At 35.3% G+C, this 20,152-nt stretch overlaps 1 protein-coding gene across 1 annotated transcript in view; it reads right to left on the reverse strand.

The window, feature by feature from the left end:
- The window catches only part of GULP1 (GULP PTB domain containing engulfment adaptor 1), an 84,924-nt gene that overhangs the window by 11,315 nt on the left and 53,457 nt on the right, over positions 1–20,152 (reverse strand). The window contains exons 5-9 of the mRNA XM_075710514.1: positions 18,932–19,069; positions 16,761–16,877; positions 16,282–16,374; positions 6,426–6,650; positions 3,389–3,527 (exon numbers count right to left, since the gene is read on the reverse strand). Of these exons, the coding sequence (XP_075566629.1) occupies positions 3,389–3,527; positions 6,426–6,650; positions 16,282–16,374; positions 16,761–16,877; positions 18,932–19,069 (712 nt within the window). The remainder of the gene's footprint in view (positions 1–3,388; positions 3,528–6,425; positions 6,651–16,281; positions 16,375–16,760; positions 16,878–18,931; positions 19,070–20,152) is intronic.

Raw genomic sequence — 20,152 nt, forward strand, 5'->3', positions numbered from 1 at the left:
ACCTTGGATTGTACAAGATGCATTTGAGTGAAATAAATGTTGAACCATTCGACAGAGAATGCTCCTCTCCAGGCCTTTTCTCAGATATGACAATAATGCTGTGCCAACAAGAACCACATAAATTAACTCCTCCTTTAATTAATTAAAACTAATAAATTAATTCTGTCCTTTAAGATAACTTAGAAGAACATTTGCAATCCCTTACTCCCTGAGGAAGCAGCAGCATGGTCTTTAACATTGCATTTTTGGTTGCACTAACTACAGATTGGTCAACTGTTCAATTAAGCAATTACTATACCTGGCTGCAATGTTTATGTTTAGCCTGCAAGTTGTTTACTGCAAACTTCGTGTTAAAAGAAGTATTTCTCAGAAACATTTTGAGTAGAAATACAATTCTGGAAAGGGCTTTTGTTTTTGAAAGAATCACTTTTTTGCAATTCTTACCTAAAGAGACACCACATATTTGTCCAATCTGAAACTTCCTGTCCAAAAATCATGCAATTTTCTCCTTTAAAATAGAAAAAAACAATCTATTTGCTATCACTGATATACGCAGTAGTGAGCAGACATTTACTGAGAAGCCATATTGGTATAGTGCCGAATAAGAACTCAAAATTTCAAGAAACTTCTCCTTTTTTTAAAGCTTAAGTGCTTTGGAGATAACTGCCTTTCAGAAAAAAGGTCAGTGTTGCACTCTTCCAGTATTAGAATGCCAGGGGTCTTGAACTACGTACTGTGAGCTAGTCAAAGCAAAAGATGTAATTTATAAACCCTCAGTTTTTGCTGGGCGAACTACCCAAAGGAGACCTGGCAAGCAAAACTCTAACTCTAGGCATTTCTCTTTATGAAAAGCTGAACTGGCATCCTGATGCCAATTATCAGCTATGAAGCTTTTGGTCTTGGAGGAATCCAAAGTACTTGGTATTGTTACCAGTTTCCTACAAATAGGACCTGTCTTTCTTGTGCAATGTTATTCTTGGGTGATTTGTCAAACTGACCAGTTGGTGAGTAAGATGAACACTGGCTTTGAAAAGCTCATTTTGCTTGAGCAAACCAAGTGCCATCCCTAGGTAACAGGCAGATGAACCTCACTTACATGAATGGAGCAACTGAGGTTGACACTAGCAAATAGATGGTACATCCTAATCTTTCACCTTGTTTACTACTGAATGTGATAAAAATTATAAAAATGATAAAATCCAAGAAAATCACCCCATAAATTCATCAAACGTGATGGAAAAAAATGGTCATGTGCAGTGACAAAGTAGAGATAAGAACATGAAAAGATGTTCAGAAGACCTCAGAAAATGGGAGACTCCAAACATTGGTTCCTCTTGGTTGCCACCTATCTGACTTGTATTGGAGAAAGTAATGCCAGCTTGCTTGTACCAGCAGCAATAACACCATATAAAACAATGTATTATTGTACAGTATTATAGGAATGTAACATTACACAGCTTGAATGAGATTGTTATGGGAGCTGAACTTTCTCATCTAAGACAGTAAGTCCTTGTTTGATTATAAAATATTCGTCTTCAGTTTCAAATTGCATTTTTCAAATATGCCAAAGGGTCTTAATAGCTGATGAATGCAACAATTTTCAACATATAAAATACTATGATGTAGACTGAAAGAGCAGGGATCAAAGTATAAAGACTATGATGTCCTTCTGTAATCTCTCTCTGAAGCACGGCACACTGAGGAGCACAGAAAATTAACAGACACTGACTGCCATGTCTCTGAACTACATAATCTTAATTTAATGCAAATTATTGAAGCGCAGAAGAAACAACTATTTTAAACAGTCATATCAGTGAATAAGCAACTTATTTATAGTATTTTCTACATTACAAAACCCACTGATTAAACAAGTACAAAACTACATAGCTGGAATTCTCAAGACCACTCAGCACTGACTCCAACAAGATTTCTAGCCAAAATTTCCATGAAACTGAGGTAGGACGACCACTTAAAAAAAAAAAAAAATCTTGTCCTGTAATTCAATTCAAGTTATTATTTTTGAAGCTGGATATGCATACTGAAAATGATTTTATGGCATTGTCTGTAGTTTCAGAGGAACACATTTGAAAACACAAAAGGAGTTCTTGGAGGCGGTGTCTTTGAATTATTTTTTTGTTGTTCTTTACAAAGCCATAAAAATTCTCTTAATAAACAGTTCTAATATTCTATTAGAATATTCTAATATTCTTTTAAGTTATTTAAGAATAGTTAATATGAACTATTCTTAATAGAATATTTTAAATTCTGTTAATATACCCTTTGAGAAACCCATATAAATTAACCTAAATTAATTTAAAGTCTTCTCTTAAAAAAGAACAGATTTTTTAAATTGAATCAATAGCCTTGACATCTACTTTGTCTCTTTAGAGGGTGACGGTAATTCTGAGCAATGGAAACAAAAGGTGCATAGGATATGGTATTGAGGAAGACTTGCACTGACTTAAGTTGTACAATGCATTTTTATAATTGTGCAGCACTCTCACTCATACCTGAAAATTCTACATACTAGCAGCATTCTGCAAAACAGACAGAAACTCTTCAAATGTGGTTTTATAAGGTGGCAGGCAGTAACATTACTGTTCCTTATCCATACTAAAATAGGCATCAGAAATAGAAGATACACGCAGACCACTATTTCTACAACCTCTAACATTGCTTGTGTATGCTCCGCTCTCCTCTCCCCCAACGGATTTCCAAAGCTTTTAAAGATAGTTTGTGGACTGCTAAAAGATTTCCAGTGAAGACAAGAACCTTACCCTAGCTGCTTTCAAGCCTTTGGAAAATAAAATTGCTATTGTTAATAATCTTTTGAATATCTTTTAGGAGTGGTACACAGATCTGGACGGGTTCATCAAATATAACTGAAAAACAAAGCTGTAGATGATATGAAAAGTAGTATTAAAAAATAGTATTCCAAGACAGTCTACATCTTGAGGGATTCCTTCATCTCTCTCTTCTGCATCATCATCACCATACTTACTCCACCTGCTGTCTTCCCCAGAAATGGAGGCTTTAGATGCTACAACTGTGGCTTGACAAGGAAAGAACTAACAGGAAGTAAAAATATTTCTTGAACTAAGTACAAAGGAGATACTGTAAAAGAAAAGCCAAGTTAAAATCCCCAAGCAAACTCCTTCAAACTGTTTATATAATAGCTTCAGCAAGTAAATAAATTTGCTTATAATGTAAGTTGGCAGCAACATCGATGACTTAGGGAAGATGGTATAAAAATGAAATGCCATTACCGAATGCGATTTACAAAACCCGTATTTGGCTTTTCATGCAAAATGTACGTAAATCTTTAAAGATGCTTCATTAAAAAAAAAATAATGTAAGCAAAAATTAGGTCAGTTGTTACAAAACTTACTGATCTCTGTAGATCTACTGGGTACTGGAGGAGGCTGTGTACCATTGCGAGTAGGTGTTGATGACTGAGGGGATATGGGAGAAAAGGGAACCATATCAAAGATGTCAGTGGAGGGTGATTTAGGTGTCACACTGCCTGCCTACAATAAGGACAATAAATATTAGGGCAATATTCCACATGAAAGGTCACAACACTGAATTCTTCAGCATGCAGATAAGAGCCACATTTTCAAAAAAGTTAAAAATAACCATCAGCATGCAAAAAACAGCTCCTAACACCAAGCAAATGGCATTTGCAGTTCAGAGTCTGAGACATGCTAAAACTCTCCAATATAAAAGCAGCATTGTAATTTTTCCATTTTCAGTCCATCTGGTACAGCCAGAAATGTATCACAGTTAAACCTGAATAAGCTGGTGACAAGCAGTTCTCTATTGCAGGCAGATGAACACAGATATGTTCAGAAGACCCGTTTAAGGTAATACTACAACAACAATACGTTACGCTCCAGAGTGCACAGAACAAGTAGCTAAAATTAAAAGACACAATGACAATATTTCTTGTTTACTAATTCTTCCTTACATGATAACTTATGTGACAACCTAAAAAATCTGGTGTGATCAAAACTTCAAATATATTTTTTGGTAAGTAACAACCTAGACATGCAATACACTGAATATTAATATCCAAAATAAAACTCTCATCCTTGAACGTGTAACAGAAGAGATTTCATTAGTAAGTCCCAGGAATTTGGAAGGGTTCAAAAAACTACTGGATAAGCAAAGAAAACCCAAATCCAACAATTACCATCATTCTATAGCCGTATTTATTTTTTAACAATTAATTACTCCTGCCATCAGTCCATTACTTCAGGACACAAACGAGGCACAGTCAAGTCAGAATAAACTGAACACTAAAGACAGATGAAAAAAATTAAAACTGAGATTGACAAACCAAAGGCAAAATATATGTGCAAAACTAGTTTGCATGTTAATGTTATTACTCAGACAAGACAAAAAACCTACATTCTGTGTATTAGGAAGACTATACAGCCAGGCACAGGGAAACCCTGCTACTTTTAAATAAGATTCATTTTGACCAAAATGTACACGTGAAAATTTTTAAGCACAGATCCTTTTATTCAGAATACATGAATACAACAACCTGGCAAGTGGGTCATCTTCAGCACTGCACGTCCATGAGAGTTTCATGGACCTAAACCTTATTTTGGAATGCTACTTTCTTTAGTGCCTCGCTGCAGCAACTGAAGCTGCCCTCTCATAGCACACAGCACAGATTTGTGAGCCAAGTCTATAGGTAGCTCTGAACTACATCTATTTGTCTCTGGAAGCTGCAGTGGCTGCTGAGATGGAAAGAATATTGATCCATGGTCTTCCACAGAATACCCTGCTTAAAGAGAAAACTAGACTCCGAAGTCCTATATTTCCTATTTCTTAGGATTTTTTAATTCATATTTTAAATTTGGATTAGAGAGATCTAGAACTGTTCAATACCTCCAAAAACCTGGGATATTTCTACCTAACTATACTGAAGTGCCAAGAAAAAAAAAAGGCAGAAAAGAAAATAAATACACATTTAACATGCTGCGGGTTTTGGTGTTTTGTTTTTTTTTTTTTTCATTCTGTTTAAAAAAAAATTAGTCATGTTATTCCCTGGCAAGACCAGAGCTGAATTAACCTCATAAAATAACTAATTTTTAAGGTTTTTTGGGGTTTTTTTGTTTTGTTTTGTTTTTTTACACATACAGAACCCTTACTGACCTCAACATGAGTTAGCCTAGCAATTTCAAAGATAATCTATTGTAAAAAGATTTCAGTGCATAGTGTTTAGACACAACAGGCTCTTATTGCCATGTTCATGGACTTTGCATTAACCTCCTGGAGCCTTTGTGCACAGTCAGAGAACCAGTATAATTTAAGTCAGGGAGATCACTGGATGTCATCTGTATCCATTCAAAGTAGGGCAATGGATGTGCTTGACCCAAAGTAAACATACAATGAACTGCCTATTCTGTTCTTCATACAAACAAAACTCTCTTGTCGATAGTTTTTGTCTGCATTAGGAAGGTGGAATCAGGTTTAATGCATAGGTATATGCCATATATCAACCTACATTTCCCATCAACATTGATGGATAATCCTAGAATGTCTTGGAGATAGTAAATGCTAATGTGGATCCTCCTTATTTGCTAAGTGTTTATGGCTACCTAGAAGCTACATAAATAAACAAACAGTACTTACATTTAGTCTTATATGAGTCTTTTAGGCAAAAAAAGCAAACCCAAACTTTACACTGTCATTTCCTTTCCATATGCCATTTTGTTGAACTTACTGGCCATTTTGATACTACTGATACAGGTATTTTAAGTAAAACTATAATTTAGTTATTTTAAGAAACGCTATTTTGAATACATATGAGCACAAGAAGCATTTTTATTTAGTGAACACATGCAGAAAGCCATGATGTTTGCCAAATACAGCCAAATGTTACTTGCAAATGGAAGAAAAGTATATGTATAAGCATATTGCTATGAAAAAGCAGGCAATATGCCCATTTCATATTTAAGAATAATTTTCAACCTTCATTTTGCACAGAGTTTTTATAAAGTATGCTAAAAAGTATTTAATGGCTGATTGCTTTTCTATTAATCCATGGGTGGGGTGGGGTGGAAGCCCTTGAAGTTGGATCTTTAAAATTGTTTTGAATAACTATTCTTAATATAAAGAATTGTAACAAAAAGATTGACAGATAACCCAGAGGTAATTAATTAAAGGACTAATTTAAACATGTTGGGAAAATAAGAATTTATGTTTTGGGGTTGGGAGAGAAAAAGCTATGTAGAAGTAAGGGCAAATCTTCACAAATTCTGTATTTTAAGAGTATCCCTAGAGAATCTAAGATACATCTGCTCTGTCCTTTAACCACTGTACAAAATGCACATTTTTAATACAAGTTAATACACAACAGAGAACAAAGAAAAGCTAAAAAAACTGAAAAAGCTTTTGCACAGCAGGATTACACGAGGTCTTGGGCAGCTGTATTCACTGGTTGGCTTTGGAAGACCACTTTTTGAAGGTGGTGGTATTAACAATCCAGATGGTAGTTTAGAGTCAGGAGAACTCCTAGGAGTAAGCGTAATGGAAGAGATATCTAAACAAGGAGGTGAATCCTCATTGTTACACCAGTAAAAAGTAGAGGGTCTTTGAAACATATGTTCATCGTTATCACACTTTATGTGCAGCAGCTGAAAAGGAATCACAGAAAGAGAAAACATCCTGAGGAACAGAATGTGGTAACATCAAGGGAAGAAGAAAAGAAAACCCCACATTTCATACTTCAAAAAAGTTTGTCAGCAACTTGTTGCTCAGTGCTATAGTTACAAGATACAGAACTTGAAAATATTTTAAAACAAAATCTAGAAATATACCACAGTAAGAGGTAGCCCAGTATTAACGGGAACAAAGAGAACTTGCTCCTTGATAATTACATCGAACAAAATGAAGACAGGCATCTTTCCAAAAATGGGTGTGTCGGATGCACTGACAAATGCTTAAATCCACCAACATATCAGCAGTATCTCATCTCTGCACAGGTAAATTAGCAGGTAAGCGCATATCTGAGGAGCAGAGTTACTCTGGTGGTTAAAGCACAGGTCAGAATTTTCTTTCACCAAACCAGGAAACACCTACCATTTATATCCCACCAATATCTAAAGAAATTTAATTATTTTAATTAAAATATTTGTACAGTAGAAGTTCACAGTGCACAAATATTAATGTTTACATTAATACTAGACTTTGTTTCATTTCCTCAGCTATAGAATTTGAGAACCTAAACATTTATGGACAATAATACCCTTCTGCCATCATTTCTTGTGGATGATTAACTAATTGAACTCGGTATTTTCAGTAGGTATCTCAAAAGCTGAGACTTGTTGCAAAGCAAAGGAATCCTCATGTCCCTACAACAGCAGCACAGGATGCAGGACAGAATACAACTTTGCTGCTGGGGAAATAAAAATGTTGAAGATTGTAAGATTCTCTGGATCTCTTAAATCTACAGAACAGCTTCAGGCAGAGGCAAATGAAATACCCACACCAGAATACAGACGTAAGAGCGTTCACCTAAGATGACAAAGTGGTAACTGCAAGGTTCTGGTTTGAATTAGGCAGACAAGAATCTGAAGCCAGCTGCCTCATATGACTGGGGAGTATTTAACTGTATATTCCAGCAAGATTCATTGTGTACCGACAATGAAACCAAGGGCTTTTTCCACTTTGATAAAAACCAAAACCCTTAATTTTTTGCCGGAATGGGAAGTATCTGCAGTCCTGAAAGGTTTCAAAAGAAATGGGTCTTGTCTAGGTGAAATTAGAAACAAAGAGCCTTTAGGACTGATCCTGGAAATAAAAGCAAAAAGGAAATGTCTTTAAATATTTGATTTAAGAAACATACCCAACCAATCATTCTGTTGGGGCCAAGCTGTGATTTTTACCTCAAAATCTGAGGAGAACAGCTTTGGACAGTTAAAACAAGGGTTTAGAGGAAAAATTAATCTTTGAATCTTAACAGAAGGGATTGAACACTTGTGCAGATACTTCTTGGCTAGAGCCAAGAGTTTATACACTGAGAAGGCAGGAATTGGATGTGTGCTGTAGGTATCTTGCTTAAAGAACCCTCCAATTTGCCCGGGCTGAAGCAGTGGTAGATACGTGCAGCAAAAATTTTGAAGTCTGCTTTTACTCTCTTCATACAGTGTTACACAATCGATATGCCATGATTATTTAATTAGAAGTTTGCATCACTCCAGCAGAGCAGGATTTAATCAATGATTTTAAACCATTTTTTCAGAGTTACGTAGAAAAGAAAACATTTCAAATCCTTTTAAATGGAGTCTTAGTTCCTTTCTTCACTTTCTTTACAGATAAGGCAGGTTAAGGGTACAGGTAACCAAATTTAGTAACAATGCCATACTTATGAGAACACCAACTAACACCACAAAACTCTCTATTCAAAATCTGCGATTCATAAGAAAAAAAAAGTTTTTTTCGCAATTGCAAAGAATTCATCTGTTGCCAAGCTGGAATTGTGAAACAGAGGGCTTGGAATGGTAATCAATAAAAATGAAAGCAAAAAACCTACAAGACATAGAATTTTGATTATTATTTCAAGAGTATTGCTAGACTACAGGTAGAAGACTTGCAATGTTACCGTGTAATTACTATCATGTAATACTTGCTGCCATATATATATATATATGGAAAAAATAGATCTCATAATAGTAAACACTGGAAGATACTAAATACTAGCAGTCAAATTAAGGAAGCAAAATATTTCCCTGACAAGCAAAACAGCAGAGGATGAGTAGTTTTCATAAGAAAGCATGTATATCACATGAAAAAATCTATATATAAACAAGCAAAATGCATACAGGATGCAAAGCAGCAAAACTATAAGGATTATGAACATATATCAAATCCAGGCAATGAAAGGTTTCAGTACAAAACCAGAATATACACTATTTGTATCATTTGAGCCTTGAACATTGAGCAGTCATGTTTCCTCCTATTTATCTGATAAGCGATAATCTTAGGATATTTCACACCATATAGGATGTCGAGCTTCATGTGACAGTTTTGGGAATGTGTCTTGACAATAATGAATTTTCACTGGTAATTCCTCATTTGCAGGGCAGTGCAGAAGCCCATGACTGGGCGTTGGGACCTGTGTTGTGAGCACTGTTCTGTGTGTTGCATCCCATGATCCAGAAAGACCTGTGAAGCTGACAGTGGCTTTCTGCTTATAGTTCTATGTATTCAAGCAGCCTACAGACAGGAGAGGTACAGCAGGGAAGTGTATTCAACAATGGAAAATAATAATTAGAAGGTCACGAAGAGAAGGATTGCACAGAAGGCTTTTAAAATGTAGGAGATATCACTAGATTTAGAAAATGCAGAAGGAGAAGGGAACAGACCCTTACTCTGAAGAATACAACCTAAAAAGGGTGTAACTTCTGAAACTTGATACTCGTACACCAAATTGTAGAGGAAGAAAATATAGTAAAAATATATTAAAATGTCATTTCATATGGCAACTGTATTTTATCTGAGCATCCCACTGTGTAGCACTGAACATGTAGTATTGGTCAGGTTGATATATTACTTTACAATTTGGGCCCCATTTCATCAACACAAGAATGAACATGAAATCATTCTTAACTAAATTAACATACTAGTTCAGTGGACTTGGTCTCTCTTATGATTAGATGTTATTATGTGCCTGTCAAAGGATTTATTTTTAACTCATTCTACTTTGCATGATGCTGAAGATGCACTTTTGGCTGCATCATACTAGAAAATGTAGCATGATTGAGTTTCTGTTAATCAAGAAATCTTTTCAAAATTGTTTGTTTTCACTAGGTGTCTCAAGACATTGATTGCAATCTCTGTGTTATACCCCCATAGGAATCACATAAGTGTATTAGAGAACTAGAAAATGTTTTCCTTCCTTAGAACATTCAAGTTGATAACACACAGAACAGCCATAGTGGATAACTGCAGTGAATGTTACAGGGAACTGTGAGTGACCTTGAACTGGAAATGATGCAGTTAGTTACAAACCCACTGGTTACAAGCTACCTGAGATTTGGGACTGCTAAGGATATAGTAGTTAGTGATAGGACAAGAGGAAATGGGCTCAAGCTGCGCCAGGGGAGGTTTAGGTTGGAAATTAGGAAAAATTTCTTTACGGAAAGGGTGGTCAAGAATTGGAACAGGCTGCCCAGAGAGGTGGTGCAGTCACCATCCCTGGAAGCATTCAAAAAATGGGTAGATGTGGCATTTCGGGACATGGTTTAGTCTAGTCTACCCTTGATTGGCTTAGAGTAGACTTGGTAGTGTAGGTTAATGGTTGGACTGGATGATCTTAAAGGTCTTTTCCAACCTAAACGATTCTATGATTAATTGACTAATTCATAAAATACTGGATAAGCACTAGCAGTTTCATTAAATAACTGCTACATCTTTGGTTCATTTAGTGCTTTTTTGGTAACATGAAAACTGACATAGGCAATTTCAATTTTTTTTTTTTAACATCACAAAAAATAGAATTTTAAACCCTCATGAAGAAGTGCTCACTGAACTGAATACAGAATATTATAAAATTGAAAGAGCAGAAGATAGGCAAAGAAAAAACATGGACATTTTCCCACTTGGCAGTCTTAATGGAAACATGAATCAAGTGATATGCCTAAACGCATTCCAAAACTGTTTTCTGAAATATGCATACAGTTCCAACACCTATCTTGGGGTTTTCTTATGAGCGTGTTAAAGCTTTTTAATGAGGGTAATAGGTGCAGGTGGCCTATGCTTCTAAGTCACTACTTAAAGAACATTGAAAAAAGGTCTAATCAATCAGTATCCTTAATGCTCCATTTAAAAATGGAGGGGGTTTTTGCAACACTGCCATGATAAGAATACATATTACATACTGCATCTTTGACAATACTTATAGTGAATGGAAGAACACCATTCCTTTTAGGGCTGTTTTTCCCAATACCTTTTCCTGCTGCTTTTCATAGAATCATTTAGGTTGGAAAAGACCTTTAAGATCACGGAGTCCAACCATAAACCTAGCACTGCCAAGTCCGCCACTAAACTACATCCCTAAGCACCACATCTACACACCTTTTAAATACCTCCAGGGATGGGGAGACTCAACCACTTTCCTGGGCAGCCTGTTCCAATGCCTGACAACCCTTTAGGTGAAGAAATTTTTCCCAATATCCAATCTAAACCTCACCTGGTGCAACTTGAGGCCATTTCCTCTTGTCCTATCGCTTGTTACTTGGCAGAAGAGACCATCACCCACCTTGCTACAACCTCCTTTCAGGTAGTTGTAGAGAGCGATAACGTCTCCCCTTACCCTCCTTTTCTCCTGGCTAAACAATCCCAGTTCCCTCAGCCGCTCCTCATAAGACTTGTGCTCTAGACCCTTCAGCAGCTTTGTTGCCCTTCCGGCACAAGAAAGCCTTTCTTAATTTCTGATCATACCTTAATCAAATTAATAGAAGGACAATTTCTCAAACTCTGTATTTCTACCAGGGTTAAAAATAAAGCTGATAAAACAGCTGAAGGCCCCAGGTTTACATGTCTCCACCGAAAGGATGTTATGTTTATCATAGCCTTCCTCTCCTACAACAGGTTAAACACCTGTGCATATTGGACTGATGAAGAGTTACATTCATGAAATTCACATGGAATTAGTCTTTCAGTGAAGATGCCAAGTGAGGAATGCTAAGAATGGTAATAGCTATTGTTGTTGCTTTTTCAAGAGATGATTCTTTTTTTAATGTTAAAAAGAAATGCCCACAGATCATGAATATTTAATTTCCTCTTCAGCCAAACTTTGTACACGGTGTGTTCCTGCATTGACTGGCAAGGCACTGACTTTCAAGAAGTGCTAGCAGGGACACTGACACTCACATTTATGCAGCAGTGCACCCCCAAATTACAGGCCTTATTGACAAGCATGACCTTCATTTCACTTTGTCACATACAAAGAACTGAACAGTGAACAGTGATTCCCCCAGTTAAATGTTGATATTGTGGGTAAAAGTTTTTAGGATTTTCCATGTCTTCAGGGTTTCTTTTCTGTTTGCTTTACATTTCCCTAACACAATGGCTTCTTTTGTCTAATTTTACTCTGGGTTTAATTATGAAAAATAAAAATAAATAGAACAAAAAGCATGTAATTTTTAGACTTCCTGCAGTCTGGTATCAGAATCTTCTATTTAAAGAGGAACTTCGTATTTCCCAAAATCCTTACAAAGAAAATGTAAAAGGGTAACGGAAGAAGGATCAACTGAGTATTTAAAAAATGAACAGTGTCAAGGGTCAGTGAAATAATACAAAAAGAATCGAACTTCGAATTTCTGAAGGTATTTTCTACCTACTCCATTTCATTAAAAATTAATGTGAAGACTAATGTGTCTAGAATAAAGACACCAAAATCCACCAGCTTCAGAAGGAAGAAGCAGGAGTAAACAAATGATAGACTAGCACTGCCTACAAATGATACCATGGTTTCTCAGTTACTAACAACTGGGAAAGACATTCTGTCCTACATCAGTATTTTAACAAATAAAGCACGACAGTGACATCACTTGGTGTCTGTAACAGCACTGTTTCACACAAGTGCAACAGTGTACTTAAAAGCCTAAGTCTTCCCTCACAGGGAAGGAAAACACACGCCCACTGTCAGCCTGAAATTATGCCTGCTTAGACCGTATGGCTTGTGGTCACCCCTTCACAGGGATGGGGATTGAAGGAGAAGAGGATGTAGCACAGTATGATTTCAATGTTCATATTTGTCATATTCTGTGAACTGTTATCACAGGCCCTTGCAACATCATCTGCTTCTTTAAGTATATACTTGTTTAATCAAATTGCTAGTATTGACTTCTGAAGTACTGAATCAATTGGTGATTACCAAGTGTTTCTGTGACCATGCATTAATCACTAAAGCAGGAGCACAGTCAACAACCTATAAGACAGGAAAGACATTTCAGCACATCTGGCAAATGTTGAGAAAGTGCAAACAGTGTGCAAACAACCAAATACAAAAAGGAAAGTGTAAGATAAGAAAATCCAAGGTACTATTTAAACATAAACAGAAGCAACTTGATAACCATCTGTAGTTGGCTTGTGAAACTGAGTATTTCTTTACAAATTACCGTGATGCCAGTTAACGGCACACATACTTTTATTATACCAGCTATCAAGTACAAAGGCTTAAACTTTCCATCAATCGTTAAACGATCCCTCCCTAGACCTCAGTACACAGAATAACAGCAGATTGGACTGACAGATAAGGAGTTGCAACTGTATCAAATTAACTAAATATAAATAAATCAAATTACTTATTATGTATATAAAAAAAAAAACTTCAGAAAGTTCTAGCATGGCACTGGCACCTCTTTATAATTCAATAATATGGATATGAGAGCTGTGAAAAAACCTAAACTTCATAGTTTTATAAATCTGCTTTAAATCATGAGAATGATTGTGTTATGTTCATAGCACGTAACATGAAGAATACCTGCAGGGAAGCAAGTTTTCCTCCATCTAACCAGAAGCACTTAGGAAGTGACTCAGATGAGTTGTTATTCCCCACGCTGGATATTCTGCTTCATTATGTAAGCTATTTTATCTCAGTGTTTAACAAAATACTACCAGCAGATTTGAAAATGTCACTCTGACAAAATGATCACAAGATAGAACTGCTATTTTTTTTTGCCAATTTTGAAGAAACAGAGCAGCAGTAGTACAGATATTTTTAACAACACAGTACTTATAAGTTTTAAATTTAAATTCAGCAATAAAAATCAAATCTCTAATAACTTTCTAAAAATAAAGTGTTATTTTTCATCACAGAAATTATGTAGAAATAGAGGAAAACATTCTTTGCATTGCTTCTGCTTTTTTCTAAAAGGAGCTGAAGCTTTGCAAAGTAATGCTTGAAATGATGGTTGATTTGAATTAAAAGCATATAAAATTAACTGAAATATGACAGGCAATCAGTTGCCTTATTTATTCTTCGTAATTTCCTTCTTTCATACATATTTGTTGCTCACATAGTAGATGAGCAGCTACATATCACCAAATCATATCCACTACTATTCCAGGCACTCAAACTATCTTAAAAAATTTTATGCTTCCTGTTCCCTGCACTGAAAAGTCACTTCATAACCTCACTATTCCATTCCTTCATTTATTTTCAACCTAATTGTTGAACTTATACGAACTTACTCTTATGCTAGCACAAGTAAGAGCCTTGATTTACAATGTACACAACCTAGTTTAAAACAGGTCTACTTGAATGATGTCTCTTGGTTAAGTACAAAAATTGATAGTGTGGTGGTGGATTGTTGGTGTTGGTGGATACAGTTATATTCCTAGATTTGAGTAAGCCATTTTCCTAAAAATGTTTCTTTTTTATTGTTGGCTGCACAACTGATCAAAGAATCACACAAGCAGAAAGTATCCTACATGAAGCAGGATCCAATTAGCTGAAGCTGCTGAGGACCACGTCCAAGGAAGTTTTTAATATTTCCAAGAGTACAGATACCTCCAACCTCTCTGGGCAGCCTGTTCCTGTATTTATTCAAATCATTTATATAAGGCTATTTTCTGGCAGAATCAATTTAGATATTAAATAGGCTGTTAGGTGACTCTTACTGCAATTCTAATCATGAGGAAACTCAGAAATTTGTGACAGGAAATGCTTGGGTTTGGGGTTTTTTTTAAAGATTAAGGAGTAAATAAAACAAAATTATATCTGAAAACTAACAGCTGTAGTGATTTATTAAATTCAATTAATATTCTAATATGAATAATTATCAATAATTATTATACAATTTTGTTGTAGCATAAGTGACATTTAAGCAATATGCATATTCATGTACCAATAGTAATGAACAATAAAACACCATCTAGGGAGAGGAAACAAATGGCTGGCAAATTTACAAATTTAGATCTTAACTCATTAATAAGGAATTAGACACCACTGTCTTCAAAGACAAAATAAATATACACATGCACTACATGTGCTACAGGAAATATTTTGGTCATTGTTGATACTTTTAATTTTTTTTCTAAATGCAATTACCAAGTTCTTCACTAATTAAAATGAAAGAGAAATGCATCTATCACAAGATACTAAAGAGCCTGTTTAGTTGAATTCAAAGATACATTTAGTTATTATATTCATAAATAAATGCAAACTAGCTGCCATCCTAATTAAGGAAAAGAAAAGATTAAGGAAAAATCTAGCATTAAAGTTGATTACCTTTCACTGAACGCTTCATAAGCGAGAAGACATCCATAATTTACAATTTGCACTGTGGGAGTTATGCAATATTTACAATTTATGGTGCTCTCTGCTCTAAACAGATTACAGTAAAATGAAATGACAGTTCCTCATGGGAACAACAATCTAAGGGAGTGTGTAGACACTATTGAAAAATTGTCATCACCATTATAAACATACTTTTACATTGCCCAAACTTCTAAACATCCATTTAAAGTGAAATGGTGTATCGCTAGCGCAGGAACAAGGCAGCCTAAAATGCTAAAAAGCAGTCCATCTTCTTCTAAGATTTTGCTACATGTACATTGAGAAATTTGATCTATTTTCACATTTACCTAATGCTGTATAGATGGAATATGTTTGTAAGAAGAGGGGAGTCATTAGGATCAGCCTGCAATGCAACCTGCATTTTTAGAGGTCCTGCCTAGATGTAAGTGTCAGTCAGTCATTTAAAAATACTTTTGTCGTCATCGTCTATAGAAACTGCAGAAAGCGTTAGAAATTTCCAATGATGAGAAACCCGCACTTGCTCGTTTTTACCTATGCACTCAATGTTAGTTCCTGAGACCTAATGACTCCTTTGAAAGACAGACAAAATTTTTTAGAAGTCATTTAGAAAATGTCAGTTGTAAGTGACAATATGCTTGTGACAGAAAGTTCCCAGAAAAATCCAAAGTAGCATTCGTGGACCAGATCATTTAAGTGCCAAACGGAGTTCTTCATCCTTAGATGTTTACTAGAAGGAGTATTTACTGTCTAGGCAGCAAAAAATAGGTATGATTAGACAATTAGAGAACCACAATTTGAGAGACTGCAATTTGTACTTTTGCTGGCTTGTCACAATCTTACTGTTACCTCAATACTGCATTTCAACAGGTATGGTACATGATCACTCTATGTTAATCATAAACACCGGAAACAGCATAGATGCTAGTAATTATCATAACACAGATGATTATAAATTTAGAGTAACTTCAGATTTATAAGAGTTACATTCATGTACTTACTGGAGATGCATGTACTTGTGTTATTCTTAACTGGTTTTCCAAATCTTGAACTTTATTTTTCAGTTCTGTGTTTTCAGTTTCTAATTCTTGAATCTACAAAGCAAGTGGTTATTACAACAGCTATTGGGTTATTCATTCATTTCAACAATAGCATCCACTGAGAATAAGTTTCATCTGAGATATGGTGATTTAGAAGCAATTTTTAACTAGTTACCTGATTACAAAAAATAACTTAAATTTCTGTATCTTCCATATTTCAACCTTGCTTTTCTCTTTAATGACCTTCCAAGACGGCAAAAAATAAAACACTGTTTCACAGTTATCAGGTCTTTTTTCACCTGTTTTTTTTTTTTTACTATCTGTTGCAATTTTTAGCAATCTAAGAAAAATGCTGGAAATTATGCTGTTATAGAAATCACATAACACAAATACAGTAGCACATTCTTCTATCTCTTTAAAAAATATACTTCAGAACTTACTCTTTTCTGTAAACCTGCAATTTGTTTCCTTGTTTCAACATCTTTTCCTCCGGATTCCAGAAATTTCCTGTAAGCTAAGTCAAATGCTTGACCAATTGTTAAAGTTATCTCTTCTGCCTTTACATAAAACATAAGACTGAGATTAGTATATTAAGAATATTTCATATAATTATTTTCATTTCACATGATCACAAAATACTTTACACCATGTATCATGTTCAAAGGATTTGCTTCATCCATCGGGAAGTCAACACTACAAAGGAGCATGGCAAACACTCCAGCAAAATACTCTGACAGAAAACACTATGAATACAACTTAAAAATACAACTTCAGATAAAGAAGGGAGACTGAACAGGCAGAACACAATTAGCTAATTTTTAGTATAAATTATGCCTCTAATTTCTGTAAATACAGATAGCATGCTGCAGTATGTCTTTTTCTGATTATTTCTGAAGCAAATACAGGCTTTTCTATCATTAAATAAATTGTTTTAATTTGGGTTACTGTTTTCATGATAATGGATGTTTTGACCTCTATTGCTTTTAAATTTATTTTCAACACTTATTTTTAAAAGTCCTATAAAATCTCAATCAGCATAGTGTAGATAAATGTATTTACCTGCGCAAGTATTTGATTAAAAAAATCCAACCAAACAAAATTTGCATCTGTACATGCAAAATATAACAATTTAGTAGTTCTATGCTGATTCATATCATATGTTATGGTGTGTATATCCAATCCTTACAGACAACCTACTTGCAAAATAACAGAGGTAAAAATAAGTGTACAAGAAGTTGATTGAGCACACCAGGGTTTCAGAAAAAAACGCAGACTTACAAGAGGTACCAATAAAAGGTCAACATACAGATATGGCATTTGCCTTAGAACTTTAGTAGAGAAAGTAAACACAGTAAGTAGTAACTTTTTTTTAAAAAAAAACAATTTGGCAGAGGAACAACAACAACAACAAAAAATCGGAAAAACCATTAATCTGGCTAAAGCTAAACTAGAATTTTGTCGTCTTTATTGAAATGACAACCTGAAATTGGTTGTTTCTCATGAAAGCAGAGTATTCTGCGCAATGCCAAGAACATTTTTGCTTCGCTACCTGTAAGAAAATGAAGGGCTGGATGCACAAAAATGGTACAGAATGTGGTGCTCCCAGCCTTTTATCCATCAGTGCAACAGTGAAGTCATTCAATAGAGGCGTATGAAGACCTGAGTTCTACAGGAATGGAGAATTAACCCCTCTGTCTTTTTACTGTGAAAAAAACCATATGGCCACCTTTATAAAAAAAAAAAAAATAAAACCTCAAGAAATTATTTTAACCAAATTAGACTGAGTTAGACCAAAAAAGCTGAACCGGGACTACTTTAGAGAGTAACTGTTTATGTTAGTAAAAGAAAAGTGTAAGGGACACTAGAAGTATGCAGTCCTATCTTTTGGGTTTTTTTATAAAAAACCCTAATCATCCATGTTTGGTGTTGATTCCAGTGTTTTTATTTGTTAATTACCTTCTGCCAGGGTAAACACATGACCCTCTTTCAGCTAGACACCATTTTCTTCATTTCCTGTCCTAAAGTATTTATGCTATTGCACATTTTTGAACAGTTGCCCTGTTCTATCTCAGACACGAGAGAATGTCAGTAGTTAGTGCAATGAATTCTCTGGTAGTGCATCATGGCATTAACAAACTTGAGAGATGGGGGTGGGGGAGCAGAGAAGAGGGAACCTTGCTATTGAAAAAAACCCCAAAAATTGTAAAAAAGTCTGAGGCAGAGAAGCTGAGGCAGACACATCAGCAGAAGAGCCTATGAGGGTATCTCAGCCACAGTGTTGCAGCAATCTCTCCAAAACAGCTGTGCAAACATTTCAATCTTGGTGGGATGCAGTCTGCTCTCTGTAAGTATTGCAGATATCTGGCTTAGGATATTGAGCCAGGTAGTAAGAAGAATTGTCCCAGAAAACCACCTTAGATGAATGAAGAGAAAGGCTCTCCTTTAAATTAACACATCTAAGTTATAAGACACATGAAAGATTATATCAAAGTGACCCCAATCAAAAGGCAGGCTACCTGCCTTTATTAACCATTCCTGTTTTATTTCAAAGCAGACCAATCAAAGTCCGTAACAGTCACCCAAATTCTTTTAAAGCGTCTTGCATACTTACACACTTTTCACTGTCAAATACATAGCACAGATGCTTATTTGATTCTGAGTCTTTGCATATGAAAGTAAATATTCTCTTGTCAGTTTTATCATCAGCACAAAATGATATCCTATGAAGTTGACAGTTGTGCTGGACTTCCTGCAAATAAAAAGAAAGATTATCTTCAAGAAATTACTATACTTGCTTAGGACAAAGATGCACAAAGTAAATCTCTGGATTTCCTCATGTACATAAGAGCAGGCAAGTTGCAGTAACATTTTTTAATGTCTCTCATTGTACATGACAGCACCCAAAATTTGACTTATGTAAGTATAACAGAAGTTAGCAAACACATCTCCTAACAAATGTTCCCATTTTTACAGAATGTAAGCAGGAAGTTTTTATTTGGACAGCATTTATCTGGGAGTGTTTATTTGGACAGTAATTTCAGTTCTAGAAAATTGGTTTTACTGTTGCTTTGCCTCCCTGTGCAGTTTATTTAGGGATTATGTAAAATACTCTGTTCTTTTTCCAGGTGTACACCATGTTCAGATTTCATCATCCCCCAGCATTTGTTAAAATGGTTTTACTGAAATAAGTTCTTATCTTTCTATCTTAGATATAGAAAACAGAAATAAAATGACTTTGTTATCCAAATACATGAGCACAGAGAAATAAATTAGACATCTAAACAATTGCTTACTTAAGGTGCAACATAAACATCTTTTAAATATTATTATTCACATATTTTCAATACCGTATTTCACTTTCCATTAAAAAGCACGTTCCAGCTATTCAAAAAGTTGCAGTGGCAATGCCCTTCAGCTGAGAGCTTGACAAGACTGAAATAAACTATCTCAACTATTTTTTTTTTTGTTGTTGTTTTTCTTCAACAAGTCTCCTCTTGGTATTTTATTTTATTTGGCTTATTACATGGGAAAGCAGTATTTACTTTAAAGGAAAACATGCAGTTTTGTGCTGAACTATTATCTATTAAAAAAACAAAGTTTCTGTGCAGCACCAGGGTTCCCAGACTGCTATAGGCTCATAAACAAGGGCATGCCCTCTCTGCACAAAACCCTTTATCAAAAAAATGCACCATATGGGCAGTCTTTTCCCGTTGCCCCACTGGGTTCCTTTTCTTGGTCTTTACAGCTGTTGTTCTGTGTATCCTATTTCTCCCATGTCCCCATATCTCTCTCACATTTAATCTCTTTCTGTTGTAGCTCTTTAACAGTTACA

This window comes from Pelecanus crispus, chromosome 5 (genome assembly GCF_030463565.1).
Source record: "Pelecanus crispus isolate bPelCri1 chromosome 5, bPelCri1.pri, whole genome shotgun sequence".
Classification (NCBI taxonomy): Eukaryota; Metazoa; Chordata; class Aves; order Pelecaniformes; family Pelecanidae; genus Pelecanus; species Pelecanus crispus.